The following is a 21496-nucleotide window of genomic DNA, read 5'->3' on the forward strand; positions in this document are numbered from 1 at the left end:
GAAAAAGACATATTAATAACTCATATAAAACAGATAATTTATTGTAAATTATGATTATGGATATACCATATTTTTACATTCTAAAAGGTTCAGAATGGTCAACAGATAAGTCTGTTTTTGAAGAAAGAGGGGTTGGAAAGTCCATCCAAAGGAACTATCACAGTTGTGCTCGAGGTTATCTATAATAAAGTAAGATTTGAATTTGTGTCAAGAATTAAGCATGGTGATGAAATTCTGCTTCACATAATATAAACTCTTTATTATAACTCTACTGGAACAGCACAGTTAAACTACAGTGAACTATTTTTCCTTCCTCTGTGCCAGGTCAGGGCTGGTGTCAAAACCTTCCAACCAAAGGAAAGTAAATTAACGGAGGAAAACCTGAAGTTCTCCAAAAAGGTTATCTCCATCTATCACAGTCACATACAGATTTTCTTGCAGATAAACAAAAAACCTTGTGAGAAGATTTCCCTCACATCTGACTAATAAAGTAGACACAACAAAGCTACACATGGTCATAGTTTGGATTGGTCATTCTCAGGCTAATTAGTTTCATTGGCTTTAAAAAATCAACAACACAAGTAGCAAATAAGGGATTGTAAAGCTGATCCAACCTCATTGCAAAGTCATAAACATTATGTCCACTATCAAATGATTCTAACCAGCGTTTTGTTCCAATTATTTCCCATTAGGTTCTTGCCCGGAATATATATCGGGTTCGAAAAATCAGCACAGCAGTTCTGTACACGTTACAGTACATTAAAAGCTGTTTTCAATGGGAAAGCACGCAACGGAGTCTAATAGCCTTTCTGGTAAGTCATTGCCTCACGTTAATGAACTCTCTTTAAGCCTTGGGGCGAACAAGTTTTGTCCCATTTCACCACAGCCCAGTTTTAACTCTTTCATTTTATGTGAATTAGACGTTACAAAGGATCTTTGGTTTAGCAATTTTCTCTATCTGCTCTCTTTTTCCCATGAAAAACAATAGCTGCCTTCTGTTTTTATCCCATATGTATGTGATGGATGTGCTTTATCCTTTAAATCAAATACCCACTTGGCTTTTCTTCAGTTCTGATGACATTAGAGTGTATTTGAAGGGGTGGAGTTTGGGCGTTTGTACATCTGACTTCTTAGCAAAGCCTCCTAACCCGGGGGATGGTGTAAGGAGGATCACAGTCTCAGATTCCTTGGGTGGAGGAGTGACAGTCTGCCTCTGAGATTTGAACCTTGTTTAAATGTCTCTGTTTAGCTGTTTTTAATGAGGGTATGTGATCTAAGGTCCTAAGCTTAAATAATCTTAAATCACCCTGCGAATCCCCCTCAGTTCAGCACATGTAATGTCATGATTAAGAGTGTACACTTGCCATGAAAGCCCTGCCTGCACCGTGTCAGGGTGAGGAAGCGGTCACAGACAGGGTGTGTGAAGAACTCTCCTTTCACTGCCTTTCTTCTGTCTCCTCTGTCTCAGGATGACATGCAATTCATACCTGGTGTATTCTATAAGCCCTTCTCACTGATCCTGAGGTGCAAATCCCCCAGGCAATAGCCAGGCTCAATGTATCACAGCCTTTAGAACAGCACGGCACGCAGACAGACAGGCGGACACACAGACAGGAAGACAGAGAACAATGCAGGCGATTGTAAAAGGATAGAGTGGGAGGCAGGCTACTATCTGGGAAAGAAAGTTAGAGCACAGAAAGAGGAAGACAGTTTGGTAAGAACGTGGTCTACGACGGCAGATAGCAAGAGACTTGGAGGCAGGGACATGTGCAGGAGAGCAGGGGGATAGGCGGGCTGACAGGTGACAGGTCAGCAGGATGGGGCCATTTTCTTCCACCTATAATTAGATCCTCCACAGGCGATGGGAGTGTGTGGCGGCACACTCTAATCTTTCATTTCCACTTCTACTCTACCCGCTGTTTAAGAGTGTGGCACACAAATAGAGATGGTAGAATGAATGAAAAAGACTTACATACTAACTATTTTTATCATGATCATCACTTGCTGTAGTGAAGTGCTTCCCAGGGTTTTTTGTCAGTTGCATGTCATCTGCTCCCTGACAGTGAAATGGTAATATTGACATTGTAGCTTCTTTGCCTTTTATTTGAAACAACTACTCCGCTTTCAGACACTGTTATAGTGGTTGTTATTTTTAAAAGCTTAAAAATATCATCCACTAGACAGTAACAGAGTAGTCAGAGTACACCTTTGTCTGCGACAGGTTGTGCTTCAAATAGTCTAAGTGTTGAAGGTGCCTGGTGAGGATCACCCAAACAGAGTGAATCTGCCACTGTGTATTCATCACCTACTCATCAGCAGACAGAGAGTTCAACGAGTAAACAGTTCTTTTTTTTCAGCGATTTATTATATTTTCAACAAGTAAAGAGGGCAGTGAAACCTGCAAATCACAAGTAAATATTGCATGTAATTGATGGTAACAGGAAAACCTCTGAACTTACTCTGCTGTTTAACAGTCAGTGAGGGCAACAACAAGGTCCTGACTGACTGTCGTAACAAGCCTAGTGCCATGCCACTATGCACACTTGTGCCCCTGCCCACTCGAAGGCCAGCCACCATAGAGCCACTCCTCATTCTCCAAGTCATCATTTGCAATTAAGTTACTATTTGGAAAGCAGCATTCCAAGATGTGCCTTAATGAAAGCAGCTCCCACTCCTATCTTTATATCTTTAGGCAGTGGTAATAAGGTAACTGATTCAGACATTGACAGATGGCCTCTGCTTGCCTCTCAGATGTGCATAATTACGCCACTAGTGTCTGCTCTTTTCCACAGTGGCAGGCAGCACAGGGCTTCTCAGGGTATGCCGGTAGGAAACTCTGCAGTGGTGGGTCTAGCTTTATTATACATTACAATACATTATTTATCATCAGGCAGACCAGTCCTACCCTTTTACACTATACATCCTGTAATGCATTACCGCTGCTGTGGTTTCTACTGGGACTGCGGGATGCTCGTGTAGTGCTTTACCAGGAATACTTAGCCATTATATCACTCAGTCCCACAGGCCAATTTTCTGACCTCCACACAGCATGTAGTCTGCATTTCTGTTCTGTTTATGTAGATTCATGTATGCATTATGAAGTGGTTGTTGGTGTGTGGTGTGTAAGGTATTCAAATTTGCACAAGGGATCACCGCTCTGGTACGCATTGTAAATAGTGAATTGGAATGTGGGGAAAAAAAAACTTTTTTGGAGAAGTCTCGTTTGTTCGTATCCAAGATAACTTTTCCCACGAGTGGCAATTGAAAAGCTGCAGTTCACATTTACAGATTGATGAGCTGGTTATGCTGTTAATAAATGTTAGAGTGCGATGAAACTGTGCAAGAAATGTAAAGACTTGCAGTCTTGCAGCTGTTTGCAAGTGCAGGAGGTTACATGTTTGTCCATACTGTTTGAAGTTGCCTTCGATTTTCCATCGATGGTTTGCAATGTTAAAATAGATTCTTTCTAATTAGGTAATGTAACAAAAAAAAAAAAAACTGAAAAAGATAAAACAAATCTTTCTCATGCATTTAAGCAAAGTTTTGGCAATTCCTTATAAACATTTTCATCAGTGAATGGAAATATAAACAAGATATTTGGATTTTTTTTTCCTCTGCTTGTTTATGCTAGAGTAATGAGCCTAGGATCTGCGCTTTAGAGTTTGACAACAGCATGTTCCTTTCTCTGAGAGAGAGGAAATGTGACAGCTAAAATCTTCATAAAATAACGGCCTTTAGATGTGCTTTTCACCAAGACTGAGCGAGATGAATGTGCTATACATCAGCAGTGACTGCAGAGGGGTCACCCAGAGTTCTTTGCTGCATACAAGCATAGAACCTGTAGATGGAGCTACAGCACTTCTAGAAATATGAATGGCGGCGCTAAGAAGATCAGTTACTTTTCCCAACAGGAGCCATTCGTGGGAACAACTTGGATTGAAATCCTCTATTCTGTGCATTAAACCAAGAGACACAAGTTCTTCCACAAAGAAGAAGAAAAAAATGCTAAATGAGCATGTATTATCCAGCCAGATTAATCTGTTTCAGAAGTTTAAAGTTGAGAACAATTTTGATATTGAAATGGATGAAAGTTTAAAAAAAAAAAGGAAAAAGGATCATTTACACTTGAAAGCTGATTTTGAGCTTTGCTGTCATTAGAGCGCTTTAAGTATTTAAGTAGAATTAATATTTTAACATATGAGGTACCTCATCTGTCAGGAGTTAGACTAGAAAGAAACCTGTATACCTTATGTGATTATTTGAACCATTTTCTTTTTGACACTGCCAGGTAGCAACCGCTTTAGACATCATTTGACAGCCTGTGAAATGCTGATTGCCTCACATCACACACTGTAAAGATGGCATTTGATGAATGTTTGATGCGGTGCAGCTGTAAACACACTTGGCAGCTGCAGCGGGCACTTTTTTGGGGCTGATAGAATTATCGTCTCCCCAGATGAGGGCAGAACAGGGTCAAATCTGACTCCAGAGTTCTCTGGAGACCACCTGTATAGAGCCACAGCAGTCGGGGCCATTAGCCAGAGCACCAGCCTATGCAAGATCAAAGCCATAATCAGAGTTGTCATAATTGTTCTTGTTAACACTGTCCCTGAAAATGAGATGCTTTGTGAGTCTTGGATCTGCCCATTTGCGGTTTGCTGCACTGCAGTGTGGCCGAGCTTTTGCGAGAACAGCGAGAGGACTGTGCATGCCTGTGGATTTCGACTTGTTTCTGCTTTGCATCTGTTTTCTCTCTGTTTAAAAAAGTTGAAGGCCTTAGAGGAGTGGGTTACTTCAGTCTCACGGGGGTTACACTCTCCATTTCTGTGGCTGTGGGATTTCTCACAGACTGTGCGGTGGGACTGTGTCTAGCAGGGAAGAAAATGTTGTGATTTTCTGTAGCATATCTATTAATTATTAAATGACAAGGTAGGACTACATGTAAGCTGCCCATCAGTGCCTCCCGATTCAACACAGCATTTTTATTTAGCTTGCCTGAATGACTGTGTGTGAGTAAACCATGTAACCCTGAAAGATGTTGCTGTGTTATTGGGATTAATAAGCTTTCACTGCTAATATTCACTTCATTAGGGCTATGAAATTGTTCCCATTTTATATGTTTAAGGACATGGATTTAAATTTTGCTAACACATTTGATTTAATTTAAATTGAACTAATTCATTATTTCCTCATATTTAGCATTATTTAAGAGTATAAAGTCACTTACAATATAATTGTCTTCAGATTAATATTAGCTGGCTGCACTAATAAACATGTTGACTACTAAGAAGGCAAGGATTTTGTCCATGCATCTGTTGTACTTTGTTATTTTATAGTATGCGCCTTTTCAGCCTAGATGAAGTATGCTCTGTGTTTAACCCTGTTGTGTGTGCTGTATCATAATGACTGTCTTTAACATACTCACCACCTTGCTAGTCACAGAGGACACCTCTCCCCAGGCAGCTGAGGCGGCGACCTGTCTGCCCCTGTATGTGGCTGTTCATGGCCCTGGCGCGTTAACGTGCGTGTGAGCTGAGCTGACAGGGAGAGAGAGTCCATGCCACTCCCTCCCCACCTCCTCAGGGGAAAAGGCTCACATGGCAGATCTGTCACCCAGGAGGTCGCTCAGTGTTAACACTCCTGCCATGGATTAAACACTAGTGGCCAGTGCCGGAGTGTGGGGTCAGTGTAGCCACCACTGACAGGCACCACAGGGCCCTTGCTCACTGCCCTGCTTCAGCCTTGTACTGGCGCTGCTCTGGTCCTGGCATGTGTCAGACAGGTAGGGAGACAATGGCCGGAGCTGCCCCTGTGAGCAAATGCTAATGCTTTGCTTAACATGGCTGTACTTTCTCAGCACTTTGTCGAAGAGCTGAAATCTCTATTGCACTGTATTATGCTGGTGTCCTTACAAGCTGTGCCTTTTGCCTATTATTTCGCTACAGCTGACTTTTTGCTTACAACATTGTAGAATGGGTGAACACGACATTCAATATGTTAGTGGTTTATTATTACTAAATAATAATAAAATAGGAAAAATAACATACCAGAAGACTAACATTGGTAACTTAAGTATAGTAAATGCCAGTGTTACTGTATCTGTATTTGTAAATTGTACCATACTTCAGAACTACTGCAACCGATTTTGACGCACTGAGTAGGGATATGAGATTCCCCATTTTTATTGCTCTCGCTCTTCTGTATTCTCTCTCTCGTTCTCTTCCTCTTCTCATTTCTCCCTCTTTCACTCCCCAGTCGATAAGACTTGAGCTGAGCGTATGTGAAATATTTATTCAGCGTTAGCTCAGAGCGCTATGGCTGCCCACACACTCTACCTGCCCTGAAGAGAAATCTTATCTGTGCTTCCTCTGCCTCTGACACCCTCTGAAAGCCTGTCCCCACATTGGCCGAAGCACAGCACAAATTACATGTCTCATTGCTTTGCGTTTACAGCTATTTTAAAGCATTTCTCTCCTGTCCCCAACATAAGCCCTCAGCCAGACTCTGTTTCAGCCTTGCTAAAGAAAAAATAGACCTCAGTGAACTGAGATGCTACTTGTGTCTTTGATTCATTATTGACCTCTTTTTTATATATAGTAATCCTGATTAATTTTATTGCTCTTGATTGCCTAGTAAAGGAACATCCCTATTGGTAAATACTGTCTAAGCTTTATAGAGCCTCCTATTTATTTATTTTTTAAATACTCATTTTAATTTATTTTCTTTATATCCCATACTAGCGTTAACTCAGGCATTGGTTCATGTGCACACACGCGCGCGCACACACACACACACACACACACACACACACACAGACACACACACACAGACACACACACACACAAACAACTACACACCTACATACACAAACCCTGCAGCTTGTAGTCAGTCTTGTTAAACTCTTTCAGTATATGTTCACGTAAACTGGCATCCGTCCACAGCCCCCATGACTGACCCTCATAATGCTGGCTGGCGCTCTTCTCGCTTTGTCTAGCTTTCCAAGTGGAGTGCAGCTGAAGACACGTAGTGAAGATACAGCCAAGATTAAATCTTCCGTGTTCTTGGACGGTACATTGTCTTAAAAATAAGGGTATTTTTGAAATGGACCATTTAAAAAAATTGTGGAAAGGGTGGTTTTAGTTTGCTGTGTTTTTACAGCAACATTAATGGTATTGTATAGGCCCCATGTGTTGTCACATAAACTAATTTGGCTCATTAACAGTATTATGTGTGTTATACTGATGTGACGTCTATATTTATAGTCCTCTGCTTGCTGTAGTGTATAAGGGGAGCATTTGGCAGCCTTGCAGTCTGGTAGTACGTCTGCCAGTCAGTAGTTAGGGTTGGTAGACTGGGCCACCCCCTCCTCTGTTAATCAATTTACAGGATGGTAGAAACTCTTATAGAGGGTGTCTTTGTCCCTTTGTTCCTGCTACGATCCCTTCTCCCTCTCCTGGGAGAGTGTGGGTGGTGGGAGCTGCCATGCTTGCTCAGCTTTAAGTTATTTTATTCACACTTTTAATCGCTGAGTGCTTTATTATTAGGTGCTGGATTCTGCTGGCCAGGGGAGCTACATGAGAAGGCACAGAATGCATTTAGTGGAATCATATTAATGGCACTATAAAACAAATCTGTCAGGCTGTTCTTAACCCTGCTGGCAGAATTGCTCTGCACAGGGTTGCCCCCTTCTCCAAGCGCTTACAGGTGGCTAAGGAGAGTGCATCTCCATCATCTACTCTACCGTGTGCTAATAGTTTTATTAATTCATTCTTTTTTTTTTCTCCCCAGGCACCCTGTGCATAATCATACAGACATTTTTCAGCTAAATGGTGTTTGTCAAGGGAGGTTTCCTACATTAGAGAAACTCCTCCCAGGCAAGCTGTACTTGTTTCTCTTGTTCAATTACAAGTCATTTGTTATCCAGTTCCGCTTTACGTAAAACTAAATGCTAAAATAACTGTAAACATATTATTTATTATTACCGCCCTTACTTTTGTTTGTGCTTCGTCTGATTTCGTAAAATACACATCTGCTTTACAGCTCAACCAATATATTACCACTGTTGTGTTGAATAAGTTAAAGGTTTGACTTGTCATACATAATTTGTTGACAGATAGAAAAAGACTGAAATTGAGCCTTTGATGGCAATGAAAGTGTGGATTTTTTTTTTTTTTGAATAGAAATTTACGCTTCCATCTGAAAGGTTGTACTTTATCCAACATGTCCTTTAATCACTCAGCTGCTTGCTAATAAAACATAAACCACTTAGCAAAGAATTAGTCTTGTCCCAGTTTCACAGAAATGCTGGAGAATGTGAAGAGACAAGGGAATGATGTAGTCCTGCCTCTGCTCATTACTGTGGGATATCTGACGGAAAAGACTTAGTCTGCCCACCTGAGTGAAGGAATCTGAGAGGTTTTCCCAGATGTTTCTCTCTGTCATTTTTATTAGTGTTAAAAAACCATGTAAATCCTGAACACATGGGCTGCCATACCATGAGGGAGGAATTGAGAATATATTTCTGACAGTTTTGGTTTATACCCTCATTTAAGCACTCAGTTTAGACACAAGGCATTTTATTTCTGTAGGCTTTTATCTTGTCCACTGAGCCAGAACACGGTGAGCAGAAATTTGCATTAGTGGGCGATTATGAATACCTATGACAGATTCTCTCTGCCGGCTCCCTGGGCGGAAATGAATTGGCTCCCTCTGTTGACTTGCACAGGAAGACAGAGACCAAGCAATTAGACTTTAGTGGTTAATGTAGCAGCTTTTGCAGGGAGGGCAAGGAGGTTCAACATTCCTGCTGGGCTCGTGTCAGTTTCCAGGCACATTTTCCCTCCTTTTCTTTTCCCTTTTTTATGAAAATACTGGAAATATGACAAGCTACCTGTCCACCAGCCTGCTGAATTCCTCTGGGGTGAGGGGAGCGTCGCTTTAGAATTGCCTCATGGGGAATGAGGTGACAACACATGACGTAGGTTATTCATAACAGAGAGAAGATGTTCTGCAGCTACCACTGCACATCATGCATATTCATTGTTTACCTTTTTTAACCCCCACCAGCTCTAGTTTGTTGCTGTATGTGTAATTCAAATGAACTTTTATGGAAAAAATACAATAACATATTGTTCATGCCTTTACATGTTGGTCACCCTGCTGTGTTTTTGTGTGTTGCTTCAGCTCACCCACTATCTCCCAGGTTGTATGGTGGGATCATAAGCAGTACAGTTGTGAAGCCTTTGGGCCACAGTGTCCTCTGCATTACTCATGGTTCACGTTTCCCTGGTGGCCATATGAACCTAGGCCTGGTGTGGCAGTAGGTAGACTGGCCCCAGAGCAACATGCACGGGCTCTGCATGGTTGCTATGACAGGAGCAGTCTGCTTTTTACAGGCTTGCTATTGAGGCCTGAAGGCCTCGGTGGTTCACATCCTGTCTAAAGCTTAACTCGAACATATTGTTCATACTTTAACCAGCCTCCAGCTCTTTGAGCCTTGACTGCAATAGTACTGCATCGTTTGGGTTCAGCACAACAGTTACATTTGTATCTGTTTGAAATAAACTTTGTTAAAAAAAAGAAGAAGAAAGATATGAAATTTAAATAAATATAAAATTTGACAGTTGCAAAGGATGCATTAATTACAGAAAATGTGGTATATGAAGTATCAGGGCAAATTACATTGTGGAAGATGTCTGTGGTAAATAAAAGTTGACCATATGTTGGGTGTATTAGCACATAATCACACTATAATAGATTTTAAGATTCAGCTTGCTGTGGGGGGACATTTTTATTTCATCCCTGTCAACCTGCTAGTTTGATCCTCCACACACATTCCTGATAATTTCAGTTGGAGACAAACTCATTAAGCTGTCACTAAATGGGTTTAAATGCAGCCGTCCAATTAGTGCTCTGCTGTGAAATGCGGTGGGTGTTGTGCAACGTGCTTAGCACCACTCCTTTACAGAATTATGAAGGATTACTCATTCAGTGTGATCCTTCTTATTTCTACCAGGGGTCTTGGCTTTTCTCAGTGTCATCTCCATGGAGGGGGTAAATGTTGCAAATGCTTCTCCAGTTGCCATATGCGCCTCGTCAGAGAGCCTCACTGCCTCTGAATCTAAGAGGATTTGATGTGCTAGTTAAAAGACAGCATACCATGCCTATCCATGTCATACTTTCTGTTTAGCAGTAAGGCTGTCTGCCAGCACAGTGTTATTGGTGTGTATAAATAGGATTTCAAGATATTAAAAGTTGTCCCTGAATGTCTGTTACTTTCAAACCGCTAAGAGTAAAATCTGTTGCCATCGCCTGCAAAACTGAGAGGCTTTACAGTCTGCTTTTCATGAGATTTAGGATGTGGTTAAATCCATTATATATTTTGTTTTATGAACAGGCTTGTTGAGATTTGAAAGCTGGGTGAGGCTGTAGCAATGTGATATTATTTGCATTATACTGTCATGTCCTGTCTCCACAGATCTTCCTTGTGACAGTGTGGCACTGGGAGCTCTTTATGCTGCCCCTCTTCCTGCTTCTGCTCATTGGCTGGAACTATTTCCAACTGAATGCAGGGAAGGCCAACTCCAACCAAGACCTGGTGAGTGAAGAGTGACTCTTCATTAGTCATCAATACACGTGTAGATGCACACTCTTACAGTGCTAATTCAATCTTTATGTGGACCCACCCTATAGTAAAACCCTGATGGAGTGAAATCCTTTTGCTTCACATTGTGGTTTTGTAGATATTCTTGCAGCACTTGCTTATATGTACACTCACTTCGTCAAGTTTTTAGATACACATTACTAGAAGCTCTGCAGAGTTATATGATAGTCCTGCAGCAAATCTGGAAATTAAAATATAAATAATATATGCAGTTGAGCCTGTCCTCATTGATATAAATACTGGGTACAATATAATATAAGCATATGTTTGTATATTGCAATTCAACAATACTAAAAACTACAGTACATCTTCCAAAATGATCAGGTTTAATCTTCCTGGAGATGAGATTCATTGCACAATAGTATTATACTGCATTAGATATAGCCAGGTGTACCTAAAAAAACAACTGAATGTATACTAAATAAGACAGGAGATGTAAAAGGCACCCCCAGATACAGTCAGTTGTGGCAGAATACCAAGGTTTACAGCTGGTTAAACTTGTTTCTACATTGTTTCTAGAAGTTCGATAAAACATCAAGTAGGAAGAAGGCATTACATTACTGTACATGACTGTAATTGCATGTATGGGCTGTTGATGTAGCCTCATCACATTTGTGAAAGCAGGGCTAGTTCAACATACCACATCTTTTCCCTTTCTACTGTTACAGATATTTTGTTTGCCCTACACATATCTGTGAAGGTTAATGGTGTTCACACTTTCAACTGCCCCCCAATTTCACTGTGTTGTAAGCCTTCTCACCGGCCAGCTAGGGGCTGGCCTGCTCACACAACCTCCCCAAAGCAACATCTCTGGCCCAATGATTGTGTTTATGGCTGCTGGCAAAGATTCCATCCGTGGGCCATGTAAAAGCCCAGGCTCACCCTCATATCCAGTGTGTCACCCCTCTGTGACCCTCTGGCCGGCAATGACACAGCTCTGTTCCCAGGCAATGTCACAGTGTGCACCACAGTGGGGTCAGGGATGACATGATATAAAGTGATCTAGGCAACAACATCCAAATTAAATGTGTTTTTTCTTTCCTCTTTCTGTTTTTCTGTGTGCTTATGTTGTGGAGAAATGAGATTGCTTTGGTGTGACAGTGCTCTTGTGAGGAAGGCCCTCTTTCACCTCTCCTTTTGTGTGAGGTCACCCCTGTGATGCAGTCTCTATGGAAACAAGCCTCTCCCAATAGGGGTGAATGTACTCAAAGAAAATTTCATTACTAGGTGTTTGCTAAAAATGCTCCAGTGCCCACATGTCCCATTCGTTTGAAATCACCCTGTACCCTATATTTTCTCTCAGGTGAACATAAGCATGGGTGACGACGAAGAGGAAGACGAGAAGGTATTTTATCTTGTCTCTTTCTAACATTTTAAGGAATAATATGTTTTAGCGGTACCATCACTTCTAATTTTTCAATATATGTAAAAATATATCTTTCTATCTTCATCCATGAACACTGGTTGTGGTTAGGGTCAATGGCTTGTGCAACAATCCTTTTTCTGGCAGTATCAGTGGTGTGAACCTTGCTAATAATTATTTCTAAATAACTATAGTTAAATCAAACACATACTGCACCTGCATGCACTGGTCAGCAGAGATTTACAGTTCAGGAAATAGCAGTGATCCTTACACAACCTAACGTGTCCTTCAAAACAGAAAACAATCAACCAAAGTGCCAATTAAGTTGTAGTCAGTATTTAGCATAGCTACGATGATGGTTACTTGTCTTTCTAACTAAGAATAGAAATATTTTCATGTATCCCAAATGAGGGTAGGATATAAGAAATCAATGTAGCATGGAGTTCTTTATTTTGTTCCTCTGGGTATTCAGTGTCACTCTGCAAATGCACTCTGCTGAGACACTGCAGGTCTTTAAAAAATCTATAAATCAAATATAAACAGACTCGTCAATTACATTTTGCACAGTTGTTGGGGATAAAAATCAATATTTTCTGTATCACAATTGTCTAAATTAAATAGTTATGTTGAGAATGACATTTTACTACCAGAACAAATGAGCAAAGTATAATAACACAGCAGCATACTTATACTCTGTCCCAAAGGTTATCAGTCATTTTCACTTGTTCGCTTATGAGACATCATAAATGGTAATATTTTTAATAAAATTCTCTTGTGTATCTTGAAAAACAAAACAGGAAATCTTTAAATAGCCTGAAAATTACACTTCCCCACAGCACATAATATTCAATTACACTCATCCCACTGTTTTCTATAAAGAAGGAAGAGTTAACAGGGATGTGTATTATTGCTTTATGGCAATGAAGTGTGGAACTAACGCAAAGCCTCCAAGCAATGACCCTTGCGCTGCATGTCTAGGCCCAGGATTCATATCCATAATGCGCTCAATATATTCTGTTGTGATGACCTGAGGCAACAAAAAAAAGCCAGCTTCCTTTAAAAACACAGGCACATCCACCAAATCCTGTCTGAAGGGATGGGCTAGTTCACAGATGAAACTCGCATGATATGTCAGCACACTTGCTATCATTACTAGGAACACACAAACTGGTGCTTAAATAAACAACTGTGATACAGAAAATTCACTGTTTTTTATACTAAATCAGGCAAGGCTACCTTTATGCTCTGAATTTAACATAAGTGCATTTGGGTTTACCTTGAAGCCTTCATTTATAATAGAGGGATGTTTTTTTAGTTTTTAAAATGGCAGTGTTGTCAGAGAGGTTTAAGATTCTCAATACACCGTATGTGTTTCCGAACTCAGCCTTCCCCTTCTAAAGCTTTTTGAAAGGTTTTCCATGAGCCTCCTAAGCCCTTTCACACTCAGAGGAAATGAAATATCTCCTTTCATTTACTAATTAAGCAGTCACCCATATTTGTTTTAAGCTGTCAGCTTTAATTTAAAGTGGCTTATTTGAAAGTCTTGTTATGGTCTTGCTGTCATATGAATGTGATATCATGCAGTTAGATCAAGTAGTGTAGCTTTACACCTCCTATCAAAGTCTTCTTTTAAAATATTTGGGGTTAAAGAGTGATCAGTGTTAAATTTGATGCCTTCAAAGCCTTTGCTTTTTTTCCCTAGTTCTCCACTAACATGTGAATAAAGGCTTTTCCCTCTGAGAAGGTTATGATTACCACTCAAATATGTTTTTTATCCCCATTTTCCCCCTTGAGGAAGGAAATATGTAGATCTCAGACAGAGCAGCAAGAATGTGAAGGCATGACGTTAAAGAGAGACGAAAGGCAAGCCAGTGTTACAGCAGGATAATACAGAACAGATTCTCTGCCTGTGAACAAATCTGTCCTGGGGGAAAGAGACAGCTTACAAATTATGTGTGGGCAAAGTGACTTCCCTTTGGCCTTAGGTATCCATTGTGCAGATAGACAATATTTAATCATAACATAAAGAAGCAGAGAGGCAAAGCAAGTCCATAGATCTGTAATCGCAATGAACAGGAGAGATGAAACATTTTCATTGCCCCCTGGCTGGCATTGCTGGTCTGGAGTTGACTTAGAACCTAGCCCAGGGGAGTTGGGGCTGGGCAGTGGTGGTGGTGGGGGGGTTACGCCATCTCTCACCCCATAGTCTACAGTGACCGCTGGGTCTCCTTGAGCACACCAGTCAGACAGACTGCCCATGTCATGATCTGTGGCATGCATTATGAAAACCTCAGAACATGGATCCACCAGCACACAAAACCATAGGGGGCTTTTTTGTGTTTTATTCCAGCAAATTGTCATTTTAGCTTTATATGAGATAATTTGTCAGGAACACAGGTGTGTTTGATTTAGATGCAGTTCCTATCTTTGTAAGAAAAGTCACTAGAAAAATATTCAGTCAGAGAATTCAAATTTGGCAGCGTTTATTCTAATTAAAATGATGCTAAATGAGCTTTTTCCAGCATTTGATAACACCCCACATTTCTGTGTGAGTATGTTTACCTTTGTTCCGGAGATCAAATTGGTTCTCCATTACTGCACCTTAAAAGGAAGCTTTTACAATTTTATCTGAAATGAGAATATGATTTCACACAGGTTTTCTAATCAGTAGACATTTAGGATTCATTTAGTCCATCCCCAGTTTACTCATCCTTTTTCATTTCGAAAGGAGATCTTTTATTTATTTTTGTTTTCTCTGCACTTGTGTACATGCTAAAAAGAGAAATGAACAAAGATAAAGAATATCATCAAATGATTAATGTAGGGAGGACTTCAGTTCTGGTCGCTAAGGGGATGGAGGATTTTAGGAATCTTAAAGCAGATGAATAATGATAATCATGAGAGCTCTGCCTCTTGATGCATACTTCAGAGCACATCTATTTGTCGGTTTTTCCTGTTAGAAATGAAAGCCAATATGGTTTCTCTTTTTCCTGCTGGAGCTGTATTCTGACTAAATTTGCCTTGCATGTGTGTCCGCTGAAGGTAAATAACACTTCACAGCTTTTATTAGGTTTGAATTCTAAATCATGTTATTGTGTCTCTTAAATATATTTAAATGGAAATATGAATAGACATAACATAAGCCTAACTGATGAGGATCCATATCGAGTGAGCTGCCATTTCCCAAAGTGTAACTCTGGGTCCGTCTGGAGCTCACAGACACACATGATAATGGCTTTCATAAAAAAACTTAAGATAAAGAGCTCAATTAACACCTGATGTGGAGCAAATGACACAACACGAAGGTTTCCTCAGCCAAGTGGAGAGGAGTAAGATGATGCACAAACACAGATAATTCTCTGTCCCAATGATGAGATCATGAGATCTTAGTCTTAAAAAAAAAAGCATACTTGTGATAGTTTTTCCCTTTTTGGACAGAGCTGAGCCTCCAGTGTCTATCCAGAGCAGAGCCCAGTGGGGGAGGCTCTGCTAGTGTGGGAATTGCTCTCTTCCTGCGCCTTTCATGGAGGAGAGTGGCCCTGACAGTGGGGAGTCTCTCTGTGCTGGCAGACAGTGCGTTCCCAGGGGCTGCCTCATGAAGCTCTGATAAAGGCATTCTGTCTGGACCCTGTCAATGCACACAGGCTGTGGCTTCGGCTGACTTGTAACATAAACATATAGACATCCTCAAGCCTCCTGGTAGAGTCCATTAGAGGGCCCTCCCCCCAAACACTCTTAGTCCCCTTCTCCCTCTCACTCTTCCTCTACCTCTTTTCTCTCTGTCATCATTCCTGTCATTATTTCCTCCTTTTGATGTGAGGCTTCTCAGCCCCCTTTAGCTTGGTTAGCCGTGTTATCTTTACTTACTCCTCTGCCTGTGGAAGGCTTCACACTCGTCGTTATTTCAGACCTTGATGTAATCACATTTATTTCATTTTCAGACAAGCCCTCCAACCCCCTCACATGTTGACTTACTACTTTGCCAGTCTCGGTCATTATTACCCCAGTGCATTAAAAAGCAAATAATACTTTGTGTGCAGCGATGGCTGTGAAAAGAATAATATGAGAGAAAGTGAGTGAACAAATACACATCCAAGTGGTGTTTTAAACAGGGTGAAGTGTTGTTCTCATGCAGACAAAGTGTTAGGATAGGTTAGAAAGCCTGGCCCGATAGATTTGTGAAAACATGTTCAAACTTGTCCTATGGAGGCTGCTGGAATGGAATCTCTCCTAAGTTGTGAGCCCCCCGTGCTTTTTGTCTAGGTCGTCTAGTCTGCCTGATTGCACATGGCCATTTTGTGTACTTTTCATCTACTAGACAGTCTTGATTGTGCTGCACTTGTGCAACAGCTCTATTGTGTGTGGTGGACAAAAGCTGAAATCTCTCAGCCATCCACATAACAGCTTCTGAGCACTGAGTCTGTCTCATCTTCAAAAGCAGAGTCTGAAGATGTACAGTGTTTGCTCATTATGGGCCATTCAATAGATAAATCACACATAATAGCACAGTAGAGATAAACTGGTCTTTGTCTATCCTGCCCAACAATTGACATACACTGTACCTCATCAGTGTCTGTGCATTTTTTTGTTTCTTTTTAGGAAGCTGGAAAAAAGGGTTTGATGGATAAGATACATATGGTACAGGAAGTAGTACTTGCCGTCCAGAACGCTTTGGAAGAAATCGCGAACATCGGAGAGCGAGTCAAGAAGTATTTCAACCATTCTGCATTTGTTCTTTAGCACTGAATTCATTATCATCTTATTTTAAATGTAATTTTTTTGCTCAATGTCACAGTAATTTGATACAATTTTTTTTTGTCTACAGCATATTCAACTGGTCAGTCCCATTCTTGACAGTCTTGGCCTGCTTGGTGCTGTTTGTGTCAACAGCACTATTATATTTTTTTCCACTGCGATATATTGTGCTGATATGGGGTAAGTTCTGCATCTAACAACACTATGTAATTAGTAAAATTGTAAATGGTGAAAAAAAAATATGTACATAATTAAAAGGCCACTGGGTGAATACCAAAAGCTAACAGCCACTTTTTATTTCCTGTTAAATTCTTCATTGCTATGACCAAAACATTATAACACATATTTTAATTATCAACACCCCTATCATGGTTATAAAGCACAACTCTTCTTAACTTTGAATCCATGGTTTAATGAAGTACAGTAATTTAAGAACTCTGCAACCCCTACACCTCTGCAGATGCACAGAGATCAGACAGCTACACAGGTTTGCTTTACTCAGTGTGGGCTGATGTAGCAGAGCCCAGCAGAGGCAAGGCCTAGGGTTTGTGTGAAAACAAAGCAGCGGTAGAGTAGCAAGCTGTATATAATACATGATGTCCTTGGGCAGTCTGTAGGCTCCTGGTCTAGCCTGCTATTATCTGCTGTAGTCATACAGAATAGACAGTCATCTCAGTGGTCAGGGAGATATGCTGCCCTTAACAGGCTTTCCTCCTCCAGCTGTAAGCCCACAACCACTGTACTTCCACTCTGCCTTCAACACAATCAATACCAAAAAACCATTATATCAAACAAAAACACACAGTCTGAGACACTCCTCTGCCTCCCCAGTTAACCCCCATCTTTGTGGTTGCAAGGCAAGCCTTTCAAGTTGCTTGCACAAATTTAAGTCCTTAGGTTCTTTGTCTGCATGTTGAGGTACAGGCAGTACCAAGCTGTGAATATAATGGTCCCATTACAAGACCCCAGAGATTTTTTTTCTTTGTGGTATGCAACAATGTGCAAAGTAAATATGGATGGACTAGAAATGATCAGATTACAGTAAATAAAATAAGGTAAAAATTGTCATATATCGGGGACTGTTGTTTAAATTAAGGTAACAGTTGCTAATATTTTATTATCTGTGCTTGTCACCATTGCATTGGTCAGGCTTCAGAATTGAAGGCATCATATAAAGCGGCTACGGACACACTAGTCAAAACTCTATGTAGAGTGAGAGTGTGAGAGTTATACAACTCAATTTACCATAACTTTTACAATGTAAAACAGTATAAAGTATCCTGGTTGGTATGACACCTTTATTTATTAATGTGTTTTTGTTTTCACAGGCGTTAACAAATTTACTAAGAAGCTGCGCAACCCATATACTATTGACAGTAATGAAATACTGGATTTTCTCAAGAGGGCGCCTTCCGATGTTCAAAAGGTAAGGGTCCAATTTTACATAGAGATAGGGAGGGAATTCCCTGAAGATGTCTGCATTATTTGCTGTACCAGAATTCCCAAGTGTTGCAGAAATATATCCTCTGGCTTTGTTTGATTATTAATGGACTCTCGCCTTTAAAGCATCCCTGGCCCAATTATTCCTCTGTGCAGCTCCGTGCAGTTGCCGTAGTGCCTGAGTGCGGAGATGATCAGATTTGTCCTCAGCCATATTAAAGAAGCCTCGTCGGTTATTAGAAATTTTGTCTGTCTGATTGAAGCACTGTGATATTATAGTCAGTGATTGGCCAAGGACCGGCAGAGGGTTCCTGACGTCTCTGGCTGTTGTGTCAGCACAGAAACTCTGATGTGGCCTCAGTCACTTCAGGGTGGTAAAGTCAATTAATGTAGTCGTGAGCCCCAGTCGTCTTGCTGGGTGCCATATGTGATTACATATTAGCCATGCCTGATATGTCATTTGCATTTACATCACATAGCTAAGGAGAGCTGTCAAGGTGTTGTAAGTGGTGCTGGGTGCTCGCCGTTCTCTGACTGAGAATTTTGCTTGGCCAGGAAATGAAGTGCCACACATTGCTTTCATCTAGCAGGTAAGTCGCCAGACAGAATTCAGCAAGAAATCCTGACAGTCTGGATCTGGAAAGACACTCTCACCCCAGTCTGTTTCTCTGCTGCACCCTTGATGTCCTCGTGCAGCAAGCCATTGCTGACTTCTCTGTGATGTTGGAGGGAGCCTGTGTTGTTTGAGATTTGGCTGACTGAGTTGGCAAAACAAGGTGGTTGAATACATTTTGATTCACAATCCTTTGTATGTCTTCTTCCCCATTGGGATACAATGTTTGAGCTTTGAAAATGACTCACTTTCAAATCCCATGGAAACAATACTTTTTAGCCTGGTTTAAAAGAAAACTACATCTTGAAAATAGCTCCAATCATAAAAAACAAAACACCCTTAAGATTCATCATAAGTACGATTCATTGTGTACTGTGAAAAATAACCTTAACATCATATACACAGGAGACCCAAAACAATAGACCGCATATTTTGTTTTTGTTGACTTAGAACTTCAATCCTCAGATAGGTGTGGAAACAAAAACGCCACAAAGGCTGAAAATTGACTCCTGTCTTTCTTGCAAATGTGACTTGGCAATTAGTGCCTGTGCACATCTACAAAGTCTGCCTCAAACGGGGACTTCTGACAACACTGTCTGTCCTGAAATAAGAAGCATCTGTCAGTTCTGAGGACAGTTTCATGTTCTGATGCAGGAGGCAGTTACTTTGTTCCTACATTCCATCTCCCATTTTAATAACGGAGACCAGCTAATTAGCATAGAGTTCTTACCTTTATACAACAGAATCACCGTATTGTTTGAGCTCAGCAAGCATGCTTCAAAAGCAAGTTTTCACATTCCAGCTCTTCTCCTTTTCAGTTTACACTATGATCCGTTTTTTTTTTTTTTTTTTTTTTTGACCATGGTGGCAATTTTCAATAAAATATGGACAACTTAATCTAATTTTTGAATGTCAAAGAGAACATGGCTTTGTAACATTTATGTATCGTGAACATGTGAACATCATGGGATTTCTGAAAGAAAGACAAAATAAGAGTGAGTCTATCTTGAGTTTCATCCTACATATGTAACAAGCAGAAAGAAACAATGCTCTAAGTTCAAATGTCGCATTTCATGCCTTGTTTTCGCCTGAAGAAATCAAAGTCACACGGAGAGTCTGTTCAACCATGAAGAAAGTTACGTATCAACTGATGTTGGTAACTTTTCAACTCAAACCACACTTTGCTTTATACTATTCTCAGACTTCAACAAAGTTTTCTTTAGGGGGCATAACTTACAGTGAGTGATTATGCAGTTCAGAACTCCCTCACTGGCCTGACAGGTCATCTCAACAGTTGATGTCTGTTTCTAATATTGTGATGGTGGTGCAGAATGAGGGGGGCGTACACTGGTACGGAACCCTTGACTCTTCAAATCCTTCCTCCCTGTGATTAATCCCCTCTGCTCCTGTGTTTAAAAAATGATTCATTACAGGCGAGCCCGCCTCGCTTTCCCCTGCACCAGCTCTCCTCAGGGGAGCCATTACCGTGCGCTCCACTGAGCTCGGATTACCTGCCTCTGACCAAACTCCTGTTTGTTTTTACAGGTGCAGTACAGCGCACTGAGAGCGCCCACCAGCCAGAGCCAGCCACGGAAGAAACGGTAAGCTCTGTGGACACGCTGGATGAAAGGCTGGTCTCCTTTTGAATATGGTACGGTGCAGTCCACCTGACAACAATGCTCCAGTGCCAGCAGAGCCCATGACCCTGTGCACCCCACCGTACCACCCTAACTCTGCCCCCTGCTGCTCAGGGGCAGCTAGCTGCTCTCTGGTTTGTGCATTTGGCACCCCCCTGACAGGGGCTGTGAACTGCAGCAGCTAGGAAGGCAGCACATGGCGCTGTCAATCACAAGCCTGGAGGTAAAGAAAAGAGAGCGCTGCAAGACTCAGCCTTCATCTTTGGATGTAATTTAGAAAAGAAATGAAAAGCATCAGGTTTGGCTTAACTTAGACCTCCACTGTTTTTTTATTTTTTTTTGACTTTGGTGAAACTGAGAAATTTGCCTCAAAGTAAAATTAACACTAGCTTACATGGAAAAAAGCTGCTGCAGTTTTATGCATTTTATCTGCATCTTAAATAAATCAAAGGTGAAAATGTCTTTTATTTTGCACTAGATTCTTAAACAATCATAGAAATTTATTTTTTTTGTCACACTTTTAACATGTATTAGGACAGAGTACTGAATTCTACTATTCTTTTTGAAGATTTATTGTTTATAATGCTGTCAGCATTCATAATGTTAACTCAGCAATAAATGTATATTTATATGCTGTACGTGTATTTTCTCTGGCTGAACTTGTGTTTTTAAACTGAGTGACTCATTCATTAGATTTTTTATTTAAACTTTATATTGCGTCTGCATCATCATCATTAATGGAGAATTTTCAAAATTCATGAATAAACAGTCAAGATCAGTTTGAGCTCTTGCTTTTGCTTATATTTTTGCAATAACTGCACCATAGTGAGGACGGATTACACCGCTTCTTTACTTAAATACACTCTGAACACATCTGATTACACAACACAGCCACTGGAACAGAGCTCACACACCGGCCACCGCTGCGCCTTGGTTACCGGGCTCACATCAAAGCTCTGCGGCTCCGGTGTGCCTCCTAATGCATTGCTTTGTTGCCTTCTCACAATAACAGGGTCCAGATGAGA

General features: G+C 40.8%; 1 protein-coding gene across 3 annotated transcripts in view; it reads left to right on the plus strand.

Moving 5' to 3' along the window:
- mctp2a (multiple C2 domains, transmembrane 2a) overlaps positions 1-21255 on the plus strand; it is a 31302-nt gene extending 10047 nt beyond the window's left edge. For 2 of the 3 annotated variants that reach the window (XM_026365149.2, XM_026365150.2), the window contains exons 15-22: positions 88-189; positions 325-399; positions 693-812; positions 10478-10597; positions 11967-12008; positions 16626-16735; positions 16852-16961; positions 18110-21255. In XM_026365149.2, the coding sequence (XP_026220934.1) occupies positions 88-189; positions 325-399; positions 693-812; positions 10478-10597; positions 11967-12008; positions 16626-16735; positions 16852-16961; positions 18110-18321 (891 nt within the window). In that variant the 3' untranslated portion in view covers positions 18322-21255. The remainder of the gene's footprint in view (positions 1-87; positions 190-324; positions 400-692; positions 813-10477; positions 10598-11966; positions 12009-16625; positions 16736-16851; positions 16962-18109) is intronic. The other variant, XM_026365151.2, reaches the window with a different exon arrangement.
- The last annotated feature ends 241 nt before the right edge of the window (positions 21256-21496 follow it).

Source organism: Anabas testudineus, chromosome 6 (assembly GCF_900324465.2).
Source record: "Anabas testudineus chromosome 6, fAnaTes1.2, whole genome shotgun sequence".
In the NCBI taxonomy this organism is placed as follows: domain Eukaryota; kingdom Metazoa; phylum Chordata; class Actinopteri; order Anabantiformes; family Anabantidae; genus Anabas; species Anabas testudineus.